This window comes from Loxodonta africana, chromosome 3 (genome assembly GCF_030014295.1).
Source record: "Loxodonta africana isolate mLoxAfr1 chromosome 3, mLoxAfr1.hap2, whole genome shotgun sequence".
NCBI classification, from domain to species: Eukaryota; Metazoa; Chordata; class Mammalia; order Proboscidea; family Elephantidae; genus Loxodonta; species Loxodonta africana.
Window position 1 is genome coordinate 195,246,959 of NC_087344.1, and position 25,213 is coordinate 195,272,171.

General features: G+C 50.0%; 2 protein-coding genes and 1 long non-coding RNA gene across 12 annotated transcripts in view; 2 read left to right on the forward strand and 1 right to left on the reverse strand.

Moving 5' to 3' along the window:
- The first annotated feature begins 2,654 nt into the window (after positions 1–2,654).
- On the forward strand, positions 2,655–5,152 carry LOC111751937 (uncharacterized). 2 transcript variants are annotated; one of them, XR_010321577.1, is made up of 3 exons: positions 2,655–3,893; positions 4,229–4,376; positions 4,584–5,152. It is a non-coding gene; the product is annotated as an uncharacterized LOC111751937 (long non-coding RNA). The 2 variants fall into 2 exon arrangements; XR_002786979.2 differs by having other exon boundaries at positions 2,655–3,814.
- Positions 5,153–5,290: 138 nt separating this feature from the next.
- Positions 5,291–15,207, forward strand: PEA15 (proliferation and apoptosis adaptor protein 15). 3 transcript variants are annotated; one of them, XM_023554166.2, is made up of 6 exons: positions 5,338–5,414; positions 7,593–7,635; positions 8,649–8,698; positions 12,240–12,413; positions 13,623–13,778; positions 13,934–15,207. In XM_023554166.2, the coding sequence occupies exons 4-6, from the start codon at positions 12,242–12,244 to the stop codon at positions 13,996–13,998; spliced, it is 393 nt and encodes a 130-aa protein (XP_023409934.1). In that variant the 5' UTR covers positions 5,338–5,414; positions 7,593–7,635; positions 8,649–8,698; positions 12,240–12,241; the 3' UTR covers positions 13,999–15,207. The 3 variants fall into 3 exon arrangements, with proteins under 3 accessions (XP_003415230.1, XP_010593172.1, XP_023409934.1); XM_003415182.4 differs by lacking the exon at positions 7,593–7,635 and having other exon boundaries at positions 5,291–5,414; XM_010594870.3 differs by lacking the exons at positions 7,593–7,635; positions 8,649–8,698 and having other exon boundaries at positions 5,299–5,414.
- Positions 15,208–16,328: 1,121 nt separating this feature from the next.
- Positions 16,329–25,213, reverse strand: part of DCAF8 (DDB1 and CUL4 associated factor 8) — a 50,467-nt gene continuing 41,582 nt past the window's right edge. For all 7 annotated transcript variants that reach the window (XM_010594876.3, XM_023554163.2, XM_003415183.3 and 4 more), the window contains 5 exons: positions 24,932–25,039; positions 23,428–23,558; positions 19,479–19,598; positions 18,911–19,027; positions 16,329–18,286 (listed from right to left, as the gene is read on the reverse strand). In XM_010594876.3, coding sequence (XP_010593178.1) covers positions 18,170–18,286; positions 18,911–19,027; positions 19,479–19,598; positions 23,428–23,558; positions 24,932–25,039 — 593 coding nt within the window. In that variant the 3' untranslated portion in view covers positions 16,329–18,169. The remainder of the gene's footprint in view (positions 18,287–18,910; positions 19,028–19,478; positions 19,599–23,427; positions 23,559–24,931; positions 25,040–25,213) is intronic.

Sequence of the window (25,213 nt, forward strand, 5' to 3'; positions counted from 1 at the left end):
ATTGAATAGGTATGGTGAGATGATATAACCCTGGTGCACACGTTTCCTGATTTTATACCACACAGTATCCCCTTTTTCTGTTCAAATAACTGCCTCTTGGTCTATGTACACGTTCCTCATGAGCACAATTAAGTGTTCTGGAATTCCCATTTTTTGCAATATTACCCATAATTTGTTATGATCCACACAGTTGAATACCTTTGCATAGTCGGTAAAACACAAGTAAACATTCTTAAGGATTGAATTATGTCCCCCCAAAAATGTGTGTCAACTTGGGCAGGCCATGATTTCCAGTATTGTGTGGTTGTCCACCATTTTGTGATCTGATGTGATTATCCTATGTGTTGAAAATCCTAACCTCTATGAGGTTAATGAGGCAGAATAATAGGCAGTTATGTTAACAAGGCAGGACTCAATTTACAAGATTAGGTTGTATCTTGAGTCAATCTTTTTTGAGATTTAAAAGAGAGAATAAAGCAAAGAGGAGAGGGGACCTCATCACCACCAAGCAAGAAGAACCAGGAGCAGAGTGCCTCCTTTGGACCCAGGGTCCCTGCACTGAGGAGCTCCTAGACCAGGGGAAGATTGATGACAAGGGCCTTCCCCCAGAGCTGACAGAGAGAGAGGCCTCCTGGAGCTGGCACCCTGAGTTCGGACTTCTAGCCTCCTAAATGTGAGAAAATACATTCTCTTTGTTAATGTCATCCGCTTGTGGTATTTCTGTTACAGTAGCACTAGGTACCTGAGACAACATATTTCTGGTATTCTCTGTTTTCAGCCAGGACCCATCTAACATCAGCAATGATATGCCTCGTTCCAGCTTCAATTTCTGGCAATTCCCTGTTGAAGTACTGTTGCAATCGTTTTTTGAATTTGCATGTGATATTTATGATATTGTTCAATAATTTCTGCATTCTGTTGGATGACCTTTCTTTGGAATGGGCAAAAATACGGATCTCTTCCAGTCAGTTGGTCAGGGAGCTATCTTCCAAATTTCTTGGCATAGACAAGGGAGTACTTCTAGCATTGCATCCGTTTCTTGAAACATCTCAATTGGTATTCCGTCAATTCCTGGAGACTTGTTTTTCGCCAATGCCTTCAGTGCAGCTTGGACTCCCTCCCTGAGCACCATCAGTTCCTGATCATATGCTACCTCCTGAAATGTTTGAACATCAGCCAATTCTTTTCGGTACGGTGACCCTGTGTATTCCATCTTCTTTTGTTGCTTCCTACATCATTCTTTATTTTGCCCATAGAATCCTTCAATATTGTAACTCGAGGCTTGAATATTTTCTTCAGCTTGAGAAATGCCAAGGATATTCTTCCCTTTTGATTTTCTAACTCCAGCTCTTTGCACATGTCATTATAATACTTTACTTTGTCTTCTCGGGCTGCCCTTGGAAATCTTCTGTTCAGCTCTTTTGCTTCATCATTTCTTGCATTCACTTTAGGTGCTCTACGTTCAAGAGCCAATTTCAGAGTCTCTTCTGACCTCTGTTTTGGTCTTTTCTTTACTTCCTGTCTTTTAAACGACCTTTTGCTTTCTTCATGTATGATGTCCTTGATATCATCCCACAACTCATCTGGTCTTCGGTCATTAGTGTTCAGTGAGTCAAATCTATTCTTGAGATGGTCTCTAAATTCAGATGGGATATACTCAAGGTCATATTTTCGCTCTCCTAGACTTGCTTTAATTTTATTCAGCTTCAGGTTGAACTTGCGTATGAGCAACTGATAGTGCGTTCCACATTTGGCCTTTGGCCTTTTTCTGGCTGATAATATTAAGCTTCTCTATCATCTCTTTCCACAGACGCAGTCAAGTTGATTCCTGTGTATTCCATTTGCATGGTCCATGTGTATAGTTGCTGATTATGTTGGTGAAAAAAGGTATTTGCAGTGAAGAAGGTGTTGATCTTACAAAATTTTATCGTGCAATCTCCAGTGTCATTTCTATCACCAAGGCCATATTTTCCAGCTACTGATCCTTCTTTGTTTCCAATTTTTGCATTCTAATCACTAGTAATTATCAATGCATCTTGATTGCATGCTTGATCAATTTCAGACTGCAGAAGTTGGTAAAAATCTTCAATTTCTTCATCTCTGGCATTATTTTTGGTGCGTAAATTTGAACAATAATTGTATTAACTGGTCTTCCTTGTAGGCGTATGGATATTATCCCATCACTGACAGCGTTGTACTTCAGGATAGATATTGAAATGTTCTTTTTGACAATGGATGCGATGCCATTCTTTCCCAATTTGCCATTCCCAGCATAGTAGACCACATGATTATCTGGTTCCAAATGGCCAATACTAGCCCATTTTAGCTCACTAATGCCTAGGATATCGATGTTTATGTGTTCCATTTCATTTTTTGATGATTACTAATTTTCCTAGTCTCATACTTCACACATTCCACGTTCTGATTTATTAATGGATATTTAAAGCTGTTTCTTCTCATTTTGAGTTGTGCCACATCAGTGAATGAAGATCCTGAAACCTTTACTCCATCCATGTCATTAAGGTCAACTCTACTTTGAAGAGGCAGCTCTTGCCCAGTCATCTTTTGCGTGCCTTCCAACCTGAGGGGCTTATCTTCTGGCATTAGGACAGAAATGTTTTACTGCCATTTATAAAGTTTTCACTGACCGTTTTTTTCAAGAAGTAAATGTCAGGTCCTTCTTCCTAGTGTGTTTCAGTCTGGAAGCTCTGCTGACCCTGTTGGTATTTGAAATGCTAGTGGCATAGCTTCCAGCATCACAGCAACATACAAGCCACTGAAGTATGACAAACTGACAGAAGAGTGGTGGTGGTGGGGGACAATGTTTAATCTGGCAATGAGAAGCTAGATGGATACGGGGAAGGAAGATGATGAGACACTGGAGGCAGAAAGCCCAGCTCTTACAACTAGAGACTTTCGTAATACTCAAGGCGAAGGCTGGGCCCTGATAGGGGTCCTGGCAGAAAGGACCCTCATTCTGTCCAGGACAGGCCCAGGCTGAGGGCAAGTGTAAAGGAGTTCGGGGGTAGGAATGGGAAAACCAAGCAGCTAAATAAGCTCATAAATTATACAATAACTTTTCGTGAATTGCTTATAAGGGTGGTGCTGGGAGACTTCGAGAATTTCTAAGTATGGAAAAGATGAGACCTGAGATTAGAAAAGTTTTCACTGTCTACTGACAAATCCAGGAAGTGTTCCTAGAGAAGGTAGCAGGGGTGTAGAAAGTAGACACTGTATGTTCATCCAACTTGTATCCATTTAATAAATGCTTAATAAAGAGTATGGGCACTGAGCTAATGTTACAATAATATTACGGAACTTACAGTCTAGCGCAGGTCAGTGGGAAGCTCTGGACTAAACAGAGTAGCTCCCATTTTTCAAGCACCCATCTGTACTAGTCACCAGACTTCTTATTCCTAACCCTCAGAAGAAGGCTGTAAGGTAGGCACTGTCACCCCCATTTTACTGGCTAGGACACTGAGGCATGGAGGGTAGTGTGCCATGAAAGGAGTGGAGCCAGTATGAAGCCCAAGACTCCTGTACGTCATTGCCTCTGGAAGACATGACCCTTCCACTGAGAAACTACAAGTCTGTAGGTAAGTCATTTATTGTCTCTGAGCCTCCAAGAGGAGTCAATGAAATTGTTTTTTGGCCTTTACTCACCCAGGTTGTTGTGAGGAGCAAATGAGATACATACAGAGGCAAATTAGGAGGGTGTGTTGTTCTCAGAGCACAGTGGGGATGAGGACGGTGAAGAACAGAGATGGGCTATGAACCCAAAGCAGCTGGAGCCTGGGCCTCATCCAGGGACAATGTGAGCCAAGAAAGGAGCAGGCACATTTTGAGGCTTCCTGGGTGGTGCACATGGTTTGTGCTCCCCTATTAACCTAAAGGTTGGCAGTTTGAACCCACCCTGTGGTATCATGGAAGAAAGGCCTGGTGACCTGCTTCCATAAAGATTGTTGTTGGGTGTCATTACAGCAATTTCAACTCAAAGCTATCCCATGTCACAGAATAGAACTGTCCCATGGGGTTTTCTATACTGTAATCTTTACAGGAGCAGATTGTCAGGTCTTTTTCCCAAAAAGCCACTGGCTTGGTTCAAACTGTCAAACTTTTGGCGTGTTTAACCAACCCTGTGGAGCAGCTCTACTGTATACCACATGGGGTCACCATGAGTTGGAATCGACTGGACAGCAAGGAGTTTTTTTTTTTTTTTTTTTTAAAGAGGTCTCTGCAGGGGGTGGAGCTGGAGTGAGGACAAGGTATCCTCGGAAGTGGCTGAGGACACTGATGGTTCTGGGACTGTCCTCTCTGCCGGACCAGGGCCAGACCTTGTGGGAGCTGAGGAGAGACCCCCTTGGACTGCAGATGGGGTAAAAACAGATGCTTCCCCAATTCTTCCTTCCCTCTTTCAGTCTGGCTGAGGCTCTGGTGGAGGAAAGTCCCTAGGGTGGAGGGGAAGTGAGAGCTGCCTTGCTAGGCCTGGGCAGTGGGGCAGAGCTGGGAGACAGCACTAAGCGTGGCTTTGCAGGTTGTCTATATTTGCATGCTGAGCTCATTGCTGCTTGTTTTCTCCCCAGAAAATAAAATTACATCATGGTGAGGGGAAGACAGGAGGAGGGGTATCCTTGGGAGAGGTGAGAGGAACAGAAAGGGGGCCCGCTGGCATCGCCCCAGAAGTGAATACCCAAGAGATGGGGTAGGGGGGGAGATCCAGGAGCCCAGGTTAAAGGAAGAAGGTCCCTGTGCTGCTTCTTGCCCCACCCCTACCTCCATCCCCCAACGAAGATGTCTGATCAGCCATTTACTACTACTCCTCAGACCCACAAGGAGGCTACCTGGTGAGGAAAGAGGTTTTTCCAAACACCAGAGAGAACCCAGAGGCCGAAGGCTTTCCAAGGCCCTAAACCCGTAACTTACTCTGCTCCTCCCAAGGCCCCAGCAGCCATGGTCAACGAAAGGTCAAAAGGGGAGAAGGGCGTCCCACAGGGAGGGAATTGAATCTCAGAAAAGGATTTCGCATTTGAGGGGGAAATGACAGCGTCCCTGCTCCGGCCTCCCCCTAGTGCTGCCCCCTATCCTGGGAGCCCTCCGGCTTCCCAGCCCCTGGGTCCCCCGCCCCCTCGGGCTCCTTCCCCCCTCCCCTTCCCTCCCCTCCCCTTCCCTCCCCTCCCCTCCTCGCCGCTCCCGCCCCCCGCCCCTCCCCGGCTCTGACATCACGGCCCAGCCGGGTGGGGTGAGGCGGCGCTGGGCTCGGGCTCGGGTTCCGCGGGCGGAAGAGGCGGCGGCGGCGGCGGCAGAAGCAGCGGCGGCGGCGGCGGCGGCGGGAGCCAAAGAGGAGGCTGCGGACGCTGGTTAGAAACCGGGGGACCCCGGAGTGCCCGCGCTCTGAGCGCTCAGCCCCGGAGGCGGTGAGAGGGGCGCAGAGGAGACGTGCGGCGGGGAAGGGGCAGATTTGGGGTCTGGTGTTGGAGGGGTGTCTCTCTGGGACGCGAGGGCCGGCTTGAGAGCGTGGGGACCCCGGGTGGGTCCGGCGGGGTGTCAGGCCCCACGGGGTCCGTCTCTCTGTCGGTGCGTCCGGAGCGCAGAGCGTGTGCTGAAGGCGGCGTGGCTTCGGCCGCCCGTTCCACGCGGATCGGCAGTTTGGGAGCCGGACCAGGGCCTGGGGATTAGGATGGAGCCTGCTTCCCGCCCAGCCGGCTCTGCCGGGCCAACTCCCGCCCCTCCTTCCTCTCCTCTGGCTTCGGACTGGCCTTCGCCGGCCTGGCGCCCTCCCGGGCCCAGCCCCGCCTCAGGTCCTCCAGCATCATCCCCTCTTCTGAGCCCTGGCCCTCACTCCTCGCCCACTGCCCCTGGCCCAGGTGGGAGCGGCCAAAGCTTGTCCGAGAGAAGGAGGAAGGAGCTGGGGGCATAGAGATGTATCTAACATAAAACCCCTAATTTATTTCATATAATCTATGTCAGAACTGAAGGGGATGCACACACCTAGAAGAGGCACGCCAGTACACACAGTGACACACACCCATGTGACTCTTACAGTGTCTCACACACACCAAATCACAAACCTTCCTGCACTATGCATCCAAGCCCCCACCACGCCCCCACTGCCTCCTATGTGTGAGTCTCCTGGACCATGGGCTCCAAGAACACCAACCTGATAGGATAGCTGAGTGGACCCGGAAGGGCCATTGTCCCCAAGTCCATCCTAATTTCCTTTTCCCAGTCCTGGGCTTCAGATTCCTCCTCTAAAACGGTGGGGAAAGATGGCAGAAAATCCTGGTCTCACTATTCCGAAATGCCAGGGAGACAGGATCTTGAGGGTGAGTGAGCTTGGTGCTCTCAACTGGGTGAGCAGGGAGGCTAGGGGCTGCTGGCAGCATCTCCTGCTGGGTCCAGTTGGAGCTTAAGGTGCTGGGAGTGGCTAGTTTCTGGGTATCAGTGGCCAAAGGAAGGAGGAGGGGGTGGAAGAAAAGAGAGAGGGAGAAAAGGAAAGAATGAGTATGAGTCAGCCAGGGATGGAGCCCAAGTCGGAGAGAGAGAATGAGGGGAATGTGTGAGAGGAAGACAGAGACATCAACAGAGGGACAGAGCCAGAGAGGGACGAGAAGATGCAGTCAGGGAACCAGGCAGAGGGAGGAAGTGCCAGACAGCGATAGGCAGGAGTGGGAAGATGCTGGAGAGTAGACTAAAGAGGCTCAGAAATTAGGGAGGATGAAAGCAGAATGGCAGTGAGACCTTAGGGAATCAAGGGAAACAAGCCTGCCTCGTAAGTGTATCTTGCTTCTCTACCTGTGTCTGGCCCCCAGGTTGTCAGAGCCTAATCACTTTAATTGCTCTTCCCTTTGTGGTTGAATACTCTGTTGGGGAAATGGCCAGCGATGCCCTAGGTTGCCAGCTTCCCTGGTTGTCTCCTTCCTCGCTCCTGTGACACCTGTGCCCATCATGTGTGCATGTACTGTCATGCATGGAGAGTCACAGTTACACAGCGCCCTCCCATGCCACCCACTCACACAAATCCTCATGTACAACAACACCTTCCACGGACCCATATGCAGCCAACCACTGGGTTTCCAGGCCTCCCCCTCTCCCGCCACAACCACCAAACTAATTCCATCTCCTTGCAGCCGGGATGCTCACTCACTCCTAATAGTAGCTCTGACTATTCAGATGGGGATACTGAGTCTTAAGTATAAGGCTCCTCCAGTTGGGATGGGTGCGTAGGAAAAGCTGGAAGGGATAGGAAGAAAAGAAAGACTTAGAGACCAGGCAGAGAGGAGATGGATGGGGTGGAGACAGAGAGATTGGAGAGAGACAGAAATAGGGGCAGGGAGAAACGACCAGACGCACCCCCTCCACATCATCAGAAAGCCCTCTCCTACCCTGCCCCATCCAGTGCCAGGTCTCCTAGTGCCCCATTCGGGGTCTGGTCCTTCTCTTAGACTAAGGCCTGAAGGCTTAGCCCTTGTCCGCATGCCCAGGGGTGACCCACTGTGCTTCTTGGACTGAGTGTTTTGGGGCTCAGGTGTGTTGCCACCCCTCACTCCCAGGCGGATCTGGAGCTTCTGTGCCCTCTTCTTCCTTCATTGCAGGAATAAAGACTCCCCCAAAGCTGGAGAGATGCTAAGGGAAGAGGTCAGTTGAGTATGAAAATAAAGGAAAAATTGGGACCGAAGCACAGGACTGCTAGAGCTTGGGGCCAGATATAAAACAGAACGGCTGGCTGGTGGCCCTCATTCCCACCCTTCTGCCCCCACCTCCAGATGGCAGAAGACTGGCCGTCTGGAGTGCCTGCAAGCCCCTCCTGCCCACTGCAGACATCTCTAGGTCCTTGCAGCTGTGTAGGATGGCCCCTCCCCTCAGCCTTAGACAGCTGCAGCAGATGTGGGGGAGGGAGGGGCAACATCTGATCCTCAGCCTTCCTTCTCACTTAAATTTACTGGGGATTTGGAACCAAAGGCTAGGGAGAGGGGACTTCTCCGGGAGCGTCCAGGGGAATAAGGCCACTTCTTTCGGCCTAGAAGGAGGACCTGAGCATTTAGGGGGCCCCTGGTGGTGCAAATGGTTAAGTGCTCGCTGCTAACTGAAAGAATGGGGATTAGAACCCACCCAGCAGCTCTGGGGGAGGAAGACCTGGTGATCTGCTTCCATAAAGATTATACCAAGAAAACCCTATAGGACAGTTCTATTCTGTCACATGGGTGTCCCTATGAGTTGAAATCCACTTGATGGCACCTAACAAGAAGAAGTGGCTCCACTGCTCATTCTCATGGGAACTTGCCTTTCCCTCAAGCACAGCCCCCAGCATGCCTCTGGAGCTGGTTTGCTTGGTGAACAAAAAGAGGAATCACAATAACTAACCTACAATAATTATCTCTACTTTCCCACCTTGTAAGAGAAAGAGAGTGGGGCTCTCAGGGCAGGCCAGACCTGATCCCTTGAGGAGAGGATGAGGGAGTACGTTTAGGTACCTCATTCCTCACTATGCAAACCGTATTGGTAGGGCACACCTCAGGGGAGAGGGCACTGCCTCGGCAGTTCTTAAACAACCTGCCCTGAATTAATGTCAAAATGCAGAGCAGCTCTCTTGGTGCCGCCATCTCCTCCACAGGCTTCTCAAAGTGCCTCTTTCTCCCCCATGCCCACAGAGCACTTGCTGCACGCCCTCTTGTCATCCTCCTGGCTCCTTCCCTAAAAGGTCAGTATGTAATGATCCTTGCCCCTGCCCCACTTCTCAGCATCCTCAGTTGGTTCTGCCTTTGTCAGAGCTCTGCCTGGGGCCAGTTTGGAAGGAGAGGGAGGAAGGAAGGTGTGAGGAAACGGTGAGCAGAGAATGAGCTGGGAGGGAAGGGGGCTGACTTCCTGGCAGCCTTGGCTCCGGTTCCGGTTCCTGCCTGGTATCCTGTCCCAAGAATGGCCTCCGCCCAGGCTGCCTGGTGTTCCCTGGGCAGTCTCTGTGCTGCTCCAGAGGTCAGGTCTTTTCTGAGCCAGGAGGGCAGGAGACTTCTCCATAGGCCCTTAGGAATTCTGAATATCAGTGAGGAAGGCGACACGGAGGGTAAAGGAGCCATGCTTCAGCCACATTCCACCATGGGCCTACCATCCCAAGGGCACTGGTTGGTTGATCAGTGAGATTTGAGAGCCATGTAAGGAGATTCCACCTCCACATATCCCAAAAGGTTCCCTCAAATCTGCCTCTTGCCCCTGCTGCCACACCCAGGCCTGGGCAGATAGAGTCTCTCCAGGGTGGGAGGTAACCACGCTGGCCTTTCCTTGCTCCTCAGAGAGTGTCTACCCCCTGTCCTTTCTGCCCCTTCTTACTCACCACTCCTCCCATCCACTGGTGTTATTGTCCTAACAACTGGGCAACTGGGGAGGGGGGGCACCCAGAACTGAGGTTGCCGTGGTAACAGCTGAGCTGAGGCTGAAGCCTTCTCATCCTGGACTCTGTGTGCTACGCCCTGGCTGCTCCCCTCTCTCCCAGTCTTGGTCTTCCCCACAGATTCCTCATTTGCAGCCTCTTTCCTTTCCCCACCCCCAGCTGTCCCCTCCATTCTGTAGGCTCCCCTCAGCCTTTTCTCCGGATGGAAGCCTGTGGTTACATACCTTCTTCCACAAGCTCTCACTGGCTCAGACACAGCCACACATCTAATGCTGGCATGCACACATCCAAACACACCCCACGGATACCCACCCACTGCTGCCTCCACATACCAGCACCCACTCAGAATGCTGGTGCAGTCCTTCCTCCCCCGCCACTTTAACATCCTTGCCCCCGAGGCTCCTAGGGGCCTCCTCATATCTGTTTCACTCTCTGAGAAAGCCCCTACCCACCACCCCCCAGTTTTGTGGGTGGGTGTCTCACACACATTAATCCCTTCCCACCCACCTCCCCTGTAAATCTGTTTTAGATTCAGAGCCCTAAATCTTAACTCCTCCCAAGAGCTTCACGCAGGCATACACACACACTTCCCTCCCACAGGATCACTCATTATTTACAAACGCTGCTTTTCTGTGTGAAAGCGGGGCAGGATAACCCTAAATTCTGCCCTGTTCCAGCTGAGGGCTTGGCCCCAGGGTCTCCGCCACTGGGGCAGGGGCTTCTCATTTCCTTCCCACGCTTCTCTTTCCCTTCCAGCTCCCCTCCACTCCCCACCCCCATTCGTATATACGGTACCCATTTCTAGACCCTCTCCCATCATCCCCCTCACCCGCACCCCTCCTTCTGTCCTCAGATTATCAGTGGAGGGTGGGGGCTGGGCTCAAAAGCCTGCTGCTGTGACCTAGATTTCAAGGCAGAAACGGTTCCTGGTGCTGACAGTCAGTGAGCATTGTTCCTGGCCCAGCCTGGCAGGGCCACCGCTGGGCCCTTCTGTCTGGTTGCACCTGGGTGTACAAGTGAGCGTGCCTGTGAGTGCCTGTTTCTTGCTGCGAGGTCCTGCTGGCCCTGCTGTCAGGCTCATTGTGTGTTTGTGTCACGGTGCCTGCCACCAAGGGAGGCTTGTTTGTTCTGGTCCAAGTAGGGGGCTGGGAATGGGGACTTCTGTGTCTCAGCCTCTTACTGTGTAGTGATGTGCCTCTCTACCTCAGTTTCCCTGCATGGAGGCCAGAAGGAAAACAGGGGTGTATTAACCAGCCCCCTTCTACCTGCCACATGCCTAACCCAGTACTGGGGGGCTTTGTGGGCAGCCTGAGTCAGGTACAAGGCCCTGTAATTCCTTGCCACGTCCTGGTCTAACCAAAGTGTTTATGACATGCTTTACTTTTTTTAAGGAAACCCTGGTGGCGTAGTGGTTAACTGCTACGGCTGCTAACCAAAGTGTCGACAGTTCAAATCTGCCAGGCGCCCCTTGGAAACTCTACGGGGCAGTTCTGTCTTATAGGGTCGCTATGAGTCAGAATCGACTCGACGGCACTGGGTTTTGGGTTTACTTTTTTAAACCCTGGTGGCATAGTGGTTAAGTGCTACGGCTGCTAACCAAGAGGTCAGCAGTTCAAATCTGCCAGGTTCTACTCTGTTCTATAGGGTTGTTATCGACTCGATGGCAGTGGGTTTGGTTCTGGTTTTACTTTTTAAAAATGATTTTCTGACATAAGAGAAGTATGTTCTCATTATGGGAAATATGTCCATTTTTTGAACTCATCACTAGAATTTCATGTTTATCACATCCAGAAAGTTCATCCTAAGGTCTGGCCTTCCTTCATCCATGTCTTAGCCACAGTTCCTATCTTAGCGAGTGGAAGGAGGCCCTTGAACCTTCTCTACAGTCTAAGAATCTTCATGAGAGAGGGAAGGGGTAAAGACCTAGATGAGATCTGGCCCAGCCCCCTGTGGGAGGCCCATGCTGAAGGTAGTGCCAGCAGAGTGTTGATGCAGGAAGGGTGGCAGCCCCCTTCCTGCCAGACTCTCCCAAAGCTGCATCCAGGCCCCCCTCCCCCTGCCACCCAGCCAGCCTGGGAACTGGGCAGGAGGCCAAAGCCAGCCGCTTGGTATTCTTGGGCGCGGGGGCTGTAGGCACAGCACAAAGGCTAGGAGAAAGAGGGCTGAGTGGGGGCCTGGTAGTCATCGAGGGGGAAAATGGACTCTATAAAGGTGGGGGTGGTCCATTGCTTGCCCTGCCCGCCAAGCTCTAATGACTACATACAGGGCTGAGCATGGAGAGGCCAGAGGACTATTAGACCAAGCAACTAGGCATCCATCCAAAATGCATCATTAGTGAAGTGGTGGGGAGGTGACATGAGGGACCCCTTTGCTTCTGGGGATGGATGGAGCTCCAACCAACCCCCTCCAGCGCCTTCTTTTCAGCTTCTCACGGCCACAACAAATTTCTCCTTGGTTGTTTTTTGAAAAAAAATTTCGGACAAGGGTGGGGTTGAAGGTGGGTGGGGCAGTTCTGGGAGGGGGGGCTTTAAGGCAGCGGGTGAGAAAGTTGAGCAGGTTGCTATGGTAACCTCCTCCTCAGTCAGGGAAGCTGTTGCCAGGGTTACTGCTGGCGGGGGGTGGGGTGGGGGGAGAAGAAAGATGATGGGGGGAAGGAGGTGTGACTCGTCACTCTTCACTCCAGCCCGGCTCCGAGCTTCTGAGCTTCCTCCTATCTACCCCCATCTCCTTTTCTTCCTGGCCCTGGTCCTGGTCCTCGCCACCCCCTCACCTTCTAGGCACATACCAGGTAGGGTAGAGTGAGTGAGCCAGACCCTGTGCCTCAGGCTCAGTCCTCTCTCCCTCTGATAACTCCCAGTCATGGCCGAGTACGGGACCCTCCTCCAGGACCTGACCAACAACATCACCCTTGAGGATCTGGAGCAGCTCAAGTCAGCCTGCAAGGAGGACATCCCCAGCGAGAAGAGCGAGGAGATCACCACTGGCAGTGCCTGGTTCAGCTTCCTGGAGAGCCACAACAAGCTGGACAAAGGTGAGGGAGGGAAGCACAGGGCTCCTGTCATCAGCCTTCTGGGCTCAGTTCACTCAGCAGATAGAAGCTCAAAGGTCCTGTCTCTGACAGGGCAGCTAGAAGATGCTCTGAGAGGACCAGGGCTCCAGGACACTGGTCTTTTAACATTCTTTGTGGCCCTTGGCAGTGAAAAATGTTATCCAGATATTATCCATGTTATCCATGCTATTATCACATACGTAATAGAACATAAAAACAGAAGTTAAAAGAGATGAAGTTAAAAAAAAAACAACTCAGGTTCTGGCATTTTCTTATCCACTTTTAGAGGCCACTACCCTGGGTGGGGCTGGGGTCAATGGATTAGAACGATCCCACCTAGCTGGGGGCTTTAGGGAGGAATTACGTTTAAGATGACGCTGAAAGGCAAGTGGGAACTGAAAAGCAGGATCCAAACGAGGGGATGCTAGGCAGAGGAACACGGTCAAGGTCACGGAGGGGAGTGCCTGGTGTGTCAGAAAAAGCAATGGGTCCTGCTTGACTGGGCTGGGTATAGAATTTGGAGAGATAAGGCTGTGTTTTGGAGGGACTTTAGTGGTAGGGTAAGTAGTTTATACTAATTTGATAGTCAGAAACACTAATCTGACTGCAGTATAAACAGGAGGAAAGGAGTCTGAAGGAGGGCACAATCACAATTAGACCACTACAGTAGTCACAGGGGCCTCTACTCTGATCTCCTGACATTGGTCAAGCCATGGAGATCATCCTTCTGGCAGTCTGCCTTCTCTCCTTCAGAATTACCTCAGCTAGGCCCAGAATCTCTTCTGGCTGGTCTAGAGATTCTGCCCCTCCAGTCCCACTAGTGTGGAAACTGGTGCTTAACTTGGAGGGGAGGTGGAAGAGTGGCAGGCTGGGTGTGAGGTATTGGGAAGTCAGGTTAATTTTTCTATTCTTTCCTCCATGTGGGACCTCTAATCTAAATCCTTCAATCTAAATTCACTATCTAGAAGCTGATCAACTATCTGCCCTTCCTGGGACCAGCCCTCTGTACCGCCATCTGGGTGCCTCAGCTTTCTTTTCCTGGCTCAGTAGGCCCTTTTTTTGCAGTGTTCCCCCTCCCGATAACCAATGTGAGCACCACAGCCCCAGGTTGCTGAGCCCTGGTCTGGTAGAATAGGGGAAGCTGACCTCTCTAGCTTAGCTCTGATCCTTAGGTCTCCTGCCTTCTTCCAGACAACCTCTCCTACATTGAGCACATCTTTGAGATCTCCCGCCGTCCTGACCTACTCACTATGGTGGTTGACTATAGGACTCGTGTGCTGAAGATCTCTGAGGAGGATGAGCTGGACACCAAGCTAACCCGTATTCCCAGCGCCAAGAAGTACAAAGGTAAGAGGCCATGCCCTTGGCACAGCTATACCTCTGCCCCTTCCATCAATTAGCCCCGGGGTACTGGAGTGTTTAGAAGTGGAGGTTGATGCTCAGTGGGCCTACCTGGCATCTTCCACTTCTCTCCCCGGACAACATCCCTTTTTGCCCCCCAGACATTATCCGGCAGCCTTCTGAGGAAGAGATCATCAAATTGGCCCCCCCACCGAAGAAGGCCTGAGCAAGGGGAAGAGGAGGAAGGTTGGACCTTCACCGGACCACTCCCTTCCGCCATTCTCTGAGGGAGGGGCAAGGGCACCCCCCCCAATCTACCCACTTACTAACCTGGTCCTAACCCCCTTATTGTGCGTATGTGTGCGTGTGCGCACGCTGTCTGTCTGTATGTCTAGCTCATCTAGTTCCTCCTCCCTGTCACGGGCAGGGGGGTCAGGGGCTGGGGGAGGAGGGCTTCATTTCCCCACTCTGAAGGGAGGTAGGGGCTATTTCTATGTAAATAGAAATTGGCACATTCCTTCTACTTCCCTTTCCTCCACTCTCCCCCCACATCTCTAAAGTGTGGGAACAGAAAGGACCTGCATTTTCTTGCAGCAAAAGCAGAGGTGAGGGTGAGGCATGGGAAAAGTGGGTGGATCTAAGGAAAACCAGTCTGGAGGGAGGGTGAAGAGGCCACCCAACCCCCAGCTGGGAAGGGGCAAGGAAAAGGCAGAGATCAGTGTTTGCACCCCCACGCAGGATGGGACGATCGAAGTTTCCAGACGTTCCTCAGGTTGGAAGGCCTGGGCACCAGCAGGTCCCTTTTTGTACCCCTCTCATGGGCTGAGGATGACTGTGAGCCAGGGATCTAATGCAAGAGGACCACTGGATCCTTTCCTGGTCCCAAAGATCAAACCCCAGAGAGCGCCCTGCATTATACACTCCCCACCCCACCCTGGAGAGACTGTGCTGGGAGCATGCATCACTGAGCCGGAGATGGGGATGAGGGCAGAGAGAGGGGCCCCCTTTTCCACTCCTTTATCCCTACTCAGACTATTGCACATCTGGACCCTAAAGCTGGGGAGCTTGGGGAATGAGATCCTTAGGTTTTTGGCCCAATCCAGCCCTCACCTCCAGGGTCCCACTGTGGTTACTGCAGGCATCCTTCCTTCTCCCTTGGTCTATAACACCCCCAGGCCAGAAAGAAGGGAAGAAGTTAGTTTTCCTTTGCACTGATCCCCAACCCAATTCAGTACAGGAAGGGATGTGGTAACCCCTCTCCAATATCCTGGCCCCCTTGGGCTTGTGGATGTCTCCTAGCCAAATCACCATAGTGGGTGACCCCAGCCTCCTGCCTGTCCCAAGATGCCCCTCCCTACCCCGACCGTGCTAACTGTGTGTACATATATATTCTACATATATGTATATTAAACCTGCACTGCCATGTCTGCCCTTCCTTGTGGTGTCTAGCATTAACTTATTGCCTAGGCCAGAGTGGGGGTGGGGGGAATGCCACAGTGAAGGGAGTGGCAGAGTCAAACTGCTACATAGTTAAAACAAAAAAGCTTTAAAAAAAAAAAAAAATTCACATTCAATCTCAGATTTAGAGAAAGTTTAAGTTAGGAGCTTTTAGGATATGTGAGCAGAACTTTCATGGGAGGGGAGGGCTAGCTGTTGGAAGAGGGAAGAAAGAAGCCAGACTGGCTGGAGAGCACCCTCCGCTCCTAATCCAGCCCAGCCTGCTGTCCCCTCTGGCCACTGCTGTGGACACACCTGCCTTAACACACACACCTCGAGTACTCCAGTTTTGCCTTAAAGGACCTTCCCAAGTTTTCCCAGCCCTGTCTGGCTTCTCCCTTAAGGAGAGAGAGGAGATACTTGTAGAACTGGGAGGAGAAATGAACGTGAACTCTCCTTCCACTTGGGATCTGTCGTGTGAGAAAGAGGGAGAGAGCGAGACTGAGTACGAGTATGTGAAAGAATACAGAACCTTCCTGTGAGGGGAAGAGCATGAGATGGGAGAAGAGACAGGGTCATTTTCAGCAGAGTTTAGTAGTTTTCTCTGTGAGGCAAAATAATCTTTAAAAAAAAAAAAAAAAGACTAACCTGCCCTTCCACCCCTGTACTGCTGTGAGATCGCTCCTATCCTGTGCTCCTGTCTGCAGTCTGTTCTAACCCTGGAATAAAGGTGATTGACTGTACTGTACCTGATTAATTCTGGAATTTCTGTGAATGACAGAATTTTGGAGCCTCTAGATGGCTGGGAAGGGAAGGGAAGCAATATTTATCCCTACATCTTTCATTGCACCCTGGGACAGGGGCCAGAAAACACCCCAAATAGTATCCCACTGCCATCTCCTAAGTACCCTGAGCTAAATAAATGGGGCCTATTTCACTTACAACAGTTTTCAGTTGGCACCCAAGCACTGGAACATGAGTATCTCGACTGGACTTCCTAAAATTGTAGCATGGGTAATGGTGGGGAGTGCAGAGCCAGGCACCTACATTGGAAGGAGCAGAAAAAAAAAAAAAAAGCCCATCATGAATGAATGGCCCACATACCACACAGAGCAGTAGTCGGGGGAAAAAAAAGCTTTACTGAGAGAAAATACACCAAGTTCCAGAGTGCATGGTTTTCAGCCCACCCATCACCCCACCAGCAATAGGACAGACCACTCTGTCACCACACATTCCCTACCTTGCGGAGGGCGTGCAGCAGTTAACATCTGGTCTGAGGGCTGCCAGGAACAGGGGCAGGGAAGGAGTGTCTAGGAGTACCACCCTCTAACTCTCTGTCCCTTTCCTGGCTTGATCTAGTAGAATCCAACTGCCCCAGGATTCAGACTCCTGAATGGATCTTCTGGAGGTTGGGGGCAAAGAAATAGCAGCAAAAGCATTTAAGGGCAAGAATTCCACTGGGACTTTCACACGCAGTGACCAATGATGAGACAGAGGTGTCCAAGCTCCAGCCACCCAAATTAATCCTTAGATTAACCACTTGTCCTTCAATCCCAAGATACCAAGAGGTGGACAAGGTGCAAAGCCAAACGCAGGAAGTCTTTCGGTTCACTCCTCCTTTAGGAGGGGAGCTGAGTGGCTTAAAGAATCAAGCGACTAAAGGTAAGTGTGTGGGTGTCTTGCCACACATGCCAGGAGACAGTCTGCAGTGGTGGCACCCTTCCTGAAGTCATATTCTGTCAAATTTCAAAGACGGGCCAACCTCTGGGAAGAAGAGGCTTCCTAGAAACCCCCACAAGACTTAAGGAGAGGTAGGAGATCTGATGCAAAGAGTTGAGAGGGATCTCCTTTTTTCCCAATCTCTAAAACCAAGGCAGGGAAGGGAGGAAGGGCAGAATTGAGGGGTCTTCCATTTTCCAGCCCCTTAAAACCTAAAGAGCAAGCCCCCATCTCCAGTGGTCATACCACAGGGGGTAGACTGAGCCCAGATGTTACCTCCACATCATTACTCTTGCTCAGCTCTTTAAGTCCCTTTATTGCATTCATAGAGAATATACAGGTACTTCAACTTTCACAATAACTTTAACTTGATATATCCAAGTCTGACTTGCTTTTTAATATATTTATAGATAAAAAATTAGGCCTCTAACAGTGATGGGGCAGGGAGATTGCTGCCGCCACACAGACTTGCTTTTAAGTAACAGATATAACACCTTTCCTATTCTTCCTCTACCTCCACCCCTCCTCCCACCTTCCCCCAACCTCCCTCACCAGACTTATCTGGGGGGGGGCAAGGGGGTGATGGGATGGAGAGGAGAGAGTAAAGGATACATAATCAAGTGCAAAACACTGTGATAAGTACAGAGAATGATAAGGTGGAAAGTGAAGTGTGGGATGGCTAGGGGCTCTAAAGACTTCCCAGAAGAACAGGATCCTGGGATGGGGTTGCTTAGGGGAAAAAACAATGAAACTGTCATAAACTTTAAAAAAATAAAGGAAAAAAGGGCCAGAAACCTAAACCAAAGAGAGAGTGGCACTCCTACCCACCTCCACTCTGGCCCCTTAGTAATGAACAGCCATTCGCCCCTCCACCCCCCACCCAAGAAACAAGGGAGATTAAAGACAAAGAAACCCCATTCTCCACCCAAACCAGTTAACAAAATAGGCTCCCCCCACAGGAAAAAAAAAAAAAAAAAAAGGCTTCAGGGAGGACTTCATCATTTTTGCTGAGTCCTATGCACCTTTCCATGGGACCCAACCCAGGGTCAACCCCTGCTCCTAGGTACTGTCTGTTAATGGTTCATCCCCCTCTGGTTTGTCCTTCTCCTGGGATGTGTCTTTTATCTAAAGCAAAAAGTCCAAAGTGCATTTCTGCTGAATGTAAGGGTCTGGGACAAAAAAAAAGCTGCCCAGGCAAGATTGCGCTGGCAGCCCCAGCCCATCCCTTCTGGAGTGAGGCCTCAGGATGGCATGCACTGCACCCGGTCGGGGCCCTCTTCCTCGTCCGATGTGTCTGAGGAGCTGGGAGACTCATCTGAGTCTGCATCTGTGGCCCCAAGTCCAGGTTCTCGCCAGCGCTGTGGGATGGGAAAGCTTGTTAGTAACTCCTTCGGGACCAGGACAAGCCTGTTAGGTCTTATCTAGAAGTCAGATGTCCTAGGCCAGGGGTCAGCCAACTTTTCCTTGAAAGGCTAGACGGTAAATATTTTAGACTCATGGGCCATATAGTCTCTTTTGCAACTATTGAACGGCGTAATTTTAAACTCTGCCAAAACTGTCTTTGTATACATGAAAGCAGCCGCCGACAATTCAGAAATGAGTGAGGATGGCTGTGTCCCAATAAAGCTGAATTTACAAAAACAGGTGGCAGATTTGCTGACCCCTGCCCTATGACTCTTCTGGTATGACAGGAACATGGAAGGGTCACCCTGAGACTTATTTTTCCTTCTCAACTCCTTCCCCACTCACCCCTCTGCCTTCATGAAGACAGCACTATGCACATATGGCAATGGGGAACAAAGAGCAGACACCACCCCCTTCTGCTGGTGGCTGTTCCAAGGCTACATTAGGGCTTGGATGGGGAACGATGGATACGAAACCCAACCAAGACCACTTGAGTCCTCCCTGAAGTAGTGATGAACTTTTTGTACCTTCTGGAGAGGGTCACTGGCCTTGGGAGCTCACTTCCCGCCCCAACTTACCCGATGATGGCGTCTCTGTCTCAGGTGATGCATGAGGAACCAGAGCATGTGGCTATCAAACAGGTCAGTGTGGTGTAAGCTATCTTCATCCCGCTCCCGCTTGTTCTTCTTAATCACCTGAAACCCCAAAGGGTAGGGGGGATGAACAGGAACCTTGGACCTCATCAGGAAAGCTGGGGTTTTATCCTAATAAAAGCCTCCCGGGATCGACTCGACGGCAGTGGGTTTTTTGGGGGGGGGGGGGGGGCGGGGAGCTGTTAAGCTCAAGTGGAGCTAGATTAGGCAAAGATGCTTCAGGTTCAGCCACTGAGAAGGTGGAAGGCTTTGAAACAGAATGACTCTTCCTAAAGATGTCCCTATCCTCACTTTACCACCAGCTAGAAGCATCTCAAAGCTGTCCCCTCCACCAGGACTGTTCCTAGAGAGGCAATGACAGGACTGTGGGGGAGGGTGTGGGAGCAGCACCTGTAAAGAACTGGGCAGCAAGTTACTCCTTCCTATGACAATAAAGAGTCATAACAGGATGTGGATAAGGAGAAGAAAAGAACTTCTGCAGTCAACCACTTACGTCCTTTAACCCTGTAAGCTCAGTGGAAGCTTCAGCTGTGGGTGCCCAGATCTTGACGTCATGGTCTAGGCCACTGGTTGCCAGCACAGGCAGGTGAGGGTGGGGCTCAAGACAATTTACCTGGTTGGAGGGAAGGAAAGCACACGCTCAGGGCTGTGTGAAACAAGAGTTTAAAAACCATTCACCTTGAGTCAGTCAAGTGCCCTCCATCAGGACTAGTGCAGCCTAGGCCAAAAGGCCTCCTGGGGGTGGAGGAAACACTGGACACAGATTGAGTATAAAACCAGGCGCATCTATCATTTCCTACCCATAAGCCAGGGGTGGCTTCAACCCCAGACATAGCCCTAGGGGTGGGCGGGTGACTGGCCAAGTTTACTGCTGGCTTCACAAGAAGGCAATGAGGTCTAGATGACTTCATTCACTCCAGAGTCCAAAACTCTAACTTGCCCACGGCTGGAAAAAACTGATTCAGTGTCTTTCACTAAGTGGCAAATAAATTAAAAAAAAAAATGAAGAATGCAACAGCTGCTGCTGAGCCCCCAGAGAAGAGTCCGAGAACCATTATATTTACTTGGCACTGTCCTAGAACAGGAGGAAGGCATACGCTGGGAAGAGGAGGCTGAGCTGGGGGAAAGGGAGGGAGTGGAGGCTGTGTCTGCTTAAGGATCCAGTAGATCTCAGGGGACAGCATCCCACTACCAGACCTGAAAGCATAAGATGCTCAGCTGTCGGGCAGCACAGAATAGTAAAGCAGCTTCCTGGAGGCCCCACAGCCTCAGTCTCAGCCACCCTCTGGGTACATTCAACTGGGCAAGAGAAATGAACTATAGCAGGCAGGCCTTCTGGCTCAGGCAGCTCCCTTCAGTCTGAAGGCGTCCATGCCCCCTATTGTCTAACTTGGAAACACCAGCTTCCCTAATGCAGGGCAGGGCAGGGCAGGACAGGGCAGGGCAGGGCAGGGCCCATCCCCACCAGAAGAGCTGGTCCCAGATCAATCTGCTAAAGCATTTTCAGGCTTTTAGTCAGATGAGGAACAGACAGAAAAGGAACTCAGAATGAAAAAGGGATGGTCCTAGCCACTCCTCACCTCACCACCTCACCCATCCTGAAACTGCCAGGTAGTCCAAGACGGGCAACAGAGAAACAACCTCTGGCAACAAGCCTTATAGTTCTCTCTGGACTAAACCCTCTTCCCCCACAACCTGCACACACAGATAGCAGCTTAGGAAAAGCCAGGGGCAAAAGCAAAAAAACCAAACCCGTTGCCATAGAGTTGATTCTGACTCATAGCAACCCTATAGGACAGAGCAGAGCTGCCCCATAGAGTTTCCAAGAAGCACCTGATGGAATCGAACCGCTGACCTCTTGGTTAGCAGCCGTAGCACTTAACCACTACACCACCAGGGTTTCCAGGAATGGAAAACAAAGCCGACCCACATGCTGCCAACCATCTTTGGCTTCCATTTTACCAAAAAAAAAAAAAAGGCTCTAAAAAGACTGAAATTAAGTCTGAGCCTAAGAGTAAAACAGAAATCCCATTCCTCCTCTCCTTCCCCCACTCCAGATTATTAGCCTGCTTCAAAGTTTCTAGCTGGGCTCTTTGAGGCAGTAAGGGGCACGACTCCAGAGCATGAGATGCTAGACAGCAACCCCACTGCTTGGGGACATTATCAAAGGGTATGCACAATTCACACATACAAACCTGAGCAAATCTATTAATCTCCTGATAAGCCCTTGCTATACCTCTACTCTGAGCTAGCTTTGCTTGAACAAGTGAGCAAAATAAGAAAGTGCAGGTGAACAATTCCTTGCAACTTAAGATTAAGGACAAAGTCAATGGCAAGAGAAAATAGAATTACATACAGTAAAGGAGTTGGAGCTGGCACAGGGAATGGTCAGAGATCGGACCAGACCTGTCTGAATGCCAGGACTTATCCTGTCAATAATCCTGTACTTAAAGAACTCTGGCCTTAGGAATCCTGGGCTAGGGGAATGTTGTTGTTAGGTGCCATCAAGCTGGTTCTGACTCACAGCGACCCTATGTACAACAGAACAAAACACTGCCAGGTCCTGCGCCATCCTCACTTTGTTATGCTTGAGCCCACTGCTGCAGCCCCTGTGTCAATCCATCTCATTCAGGGTCTTCTCTTGAGGGGAATGTACCAAAGTGCTTTTGTGAGATTAAGGAGCTGTCCTTTGGCATATCCCCCACCCTTGTCCCTATGAAGATGTATGAGAACAAAGAGGATACTAGAGCCCACGCCAAAAACAGAGTCAGGAGACCTGGGCAAGGTGGACAAAATTCTCTAAGATCCCTTCTAGTCCTAACATTCTATTTCATCACCTAGAACTGCTATGAGTCTGTACTGAGGTTGGTATTGGTTGACCCCAGTGCTGGGAAGTTAGGACAAAAGGAACAGAGGGAACCAATCGGGGACCACATGGATCATTCAGTTTATACAGAAGCAAAAACAAGTCAGGAAACTCACTTCAGGGTACACTCACTATACCACTTTGTTGAAGTCCCTCATGCTTATGACCCCTAAAACAAAGGTCTGGGCACACCCATCCAAAGCCGATGACCCCCTCTCCCACTTGAGCACCTGGATTTATCAGCACACCCCAGTACGGGCTGAGGTGAAAGGAAACCAACCGGCCAAGTGCTGGCCTAGGGGAGGGCATTCAGTCCTGCATGTCTCTGGAACAAAATGTAAGACAACACTTTATGATCAAGAAAAGCCCCTTTTCACTTCCTTCTTTGCTGAATTCCATTAGGACTCTTATTATGTTTCAGGTTTGTTCACTGCAAATGATAGAGGGGCCTATTCTAGAAGCCCTTATTGGAAGAGCAGGAAATGAACTTGAACTTCTAGAATCCTCTCCACTTGCATACAGGCCACAGCAGCCCTGGATCTCAAAAAAACTTAAAGAAAATCTGAAATAGCCTCACACTAGGGCATGAAACACACAAGAAGGAATGGGATCCTGACTGCGAGGACTCATTCTCAAGTCTAAAGCCACTCTCTGCATAAACATCAAGAGAGACGGGCTCTCTGAGGCTCCCCATAGTTTAAAGGGAATCCAAAGGAAGAGAGAGCAAGCTGTCTCAGCCGTTCCTTAGAGGCCCTAGGTAACCAGTGCTATCTTGGTAACAAACAATGTCTAAGTCTCCCAAGCTGTCTCTTTCATATCTTCTGGGGTCCAAAAAACTTGCCATGAAAGCTACTGAACTCCTTCCTAACTCTGGGTCTCAAAATAAAAAAAAGATATGGTTAGCGAGATATATCTGAAGAGCTGACCACTCTTCACTGCACTACTGAGGATTCCCCACTCTTGCTTTCTGCCTGGTCTCCACAAAGGCTGCCTGCAGAATTCAAAGGACAGACAGGCTGTGATATCATCATCGGTTGTAGAGCAGACAGCTCAGCCACTTTTTAAAGATATGCTTTGCCACACACACCAAATAAATTCAACACTGAATACCATATTATTATCTAATGCACAGACTATGTTCTGATTTTCCCAATGGTCCAAAAAATGTTCTTTATGGCTCTTCTCCCTGATCCAAGATCCAGCTGAGCTACTCTCAGGGATGTTACAGGGAGACATCTTCGTTACTATGCTGAAAGGTGTGCCCCGACCTCTCACGCTTTTCTTTGGGAAAGGTCCATACCTGGAGATAAGCTATCTCCTTCAGGTCAGAGGTTCTTCCCTAAGATCCCGTTCAATTCTCAATAAACTATTTCTTAGAGGGGCAGAAGACAGGAAAAGGGAGGAAATATGCCACCAAAACCTCAGCACCCCCAGGTTATACAGCGTTTTAATTTAGCTGGCCAGACCGCTAAAAAGGCCTGATATCATGTCTCAGTGAGCACTCAGCGGCCCTGGTGAAACCTCCCTTAAAGACTGGAGAGAAAAGGCAGGCTGCCAGCCAGCACACCATACTTACCACTCCTCCTTTGTCCCCCTCCATGAACTGAATGATCTGGCAGGATGATTTCTCCCAGAGGAAGATGTGCCCACAGTCACTACCGCTCACCACAAACTCACTCTTGGGGCCATAGAAATTGACACCTTTTACTGAAATGATAAATGAAGGAAACAAACCACATGAGTCTTGGCATCGGGCTTCTCCATTATTTACCTCACAGGGAATTTAGTTATTCACAAACTCTAAATCAGCAGAGAACCAAAGAGCCTGTTTCACTTTCACAAAACAAACCAAACGACTGTGTATGTATAATAGTTATAAGAAGAAGAATCAGACCAGGCCCAGAGACTATTTCTGTTCTCCCAAAAAGCTCCACTGGGCTGAGGCGTCTGCAGTCCCTTAGCAACAGCCTCCCTCTGATTAGTCTGTACCCTATCAGGCAGCCACAGGCCTCGCCGCTAATGCCTTCCCTGTGCCAACATGAACCGCCCCAGCTCTGCCTACTCCTAAGCAGCACTGTCCGACACCTTAGGATTACATCTGGCATGTGGGCTTCGCTGGTTCTTTATCAATGTTTCCTAGGTCGTTGGCTGACCTGAGGCTGTGGAGACAAATGTCATAATTGCCTCTAAGCAGCAGTATCTGAACTGTGCTTGCTACCAGGATTCTGAACAGCAGGGCTCCACTCTGGAGTTAGTGAGAGAAGCCAGAGCCCTAACTACTATAGGCAGTCCCATACTTGCTATTGAACTGGCACTCTTTCTTTTGTCTGCCAGTGGACTGACATCCAGGGACGTGCTTTCTCCCTTTTTCTTCACCGTTCAAGAGAAAACAGAAAATAATCCAACTGTTCTAAGTCAAAACTATGACAGATTTGTGTTAAGGGTGTAATAACAAACAGTGGTGATTCCCCAACTTTACTGCACATTAGAATCACCTGAGGGGCTTTTAAAAATCCTGAGACTCAAGTTGCACCCCATACCAAAATTAAACTAGAATGTATGTGAAAGGAACCAGGCTTCAGCATTTCTGAAAGACTGTCAAGTGATTCCAATGTGCGGCCAAGTCTGGGAACCAGGGACCTACAACAAAAAAGGCCCATCTTCACTGGGCCTTGGCTAGGTACCACCATCATTCCTCCTCTGTCTTACTCACTCCCCATTTTAGGTGTTTCAGTACCATTGACTAATGAGGGCTTTCCCTGACTCCCCAGCAAGCCTTGGTGCCTATCCTGAAGTTACCTGGAATCACAATCATAAAAAAAATAAAGAGCCAGTCTCATCTCCATATGCCCAATTAGAAGCAGCATCACTGCAGTGGTGGAACGTGCTCCTGAGCCCTCTTTCCCTTAGACACGATAGACCCATGAAAGCTCCAGGCCACCTGGGCACAACCTCTCACTGCCCACGGTGACAGGCAACCTATTCCTTCAGGTAGTTCATATTTGCACAAACTAAACAAAATACTGTGGTTCTCCAAGCAAAGAGATTTGGGCCATGGAAACCTAGGAAGACAGCCTCACCTGTGGCATTATTTCTGTGGCCCTTATATCTCTTAACATACTGGGCCCCATCGCTGTGAGAGGAGTTGAAGAGGTAAATGTCTTCATCATTATAACTGGCCAGGAGCTCTGCCAAGAACAAGCACACAGCAGTGAAGGCAAAGGCTGAAAAAAGCTGGGACCAGGAGTTGGGATTTGGGGTGGGGCTTCTTGCCAGTAGTGCCCCCTCCTAATACCCCAGTGTAGCACCCATCTTACTCAGAAAGGCAGGCAAGTCAGGTTGTCTAGGACTGGCTAGGAACA

Excerpts from the sequence above, each read along its gene's own strand:
- PEA15 (XM_003415182.4), top strand. The coding sequence starts at position 12,242 with ATGGCCGAGTACGGGACCCTCCTCCAGGACCTGACCAACAACATCACC. Across the intron at positions 12,414-13,622 it reads CCACAACAAGCTGGACAAAG|ACAACCTCTCCTACATTGAG; the intron begins GTGAGGGAGGGA and ends GCCTTCTTCCAG. Across the intron at positions 13,779-13,933 it reads CAGCGCCAAGAAGTACAAAG|ACATTATCCGGCAGCCTTCT; the intron begins GTAAGAGGCCAT and ends TTTGCCCCCCAG.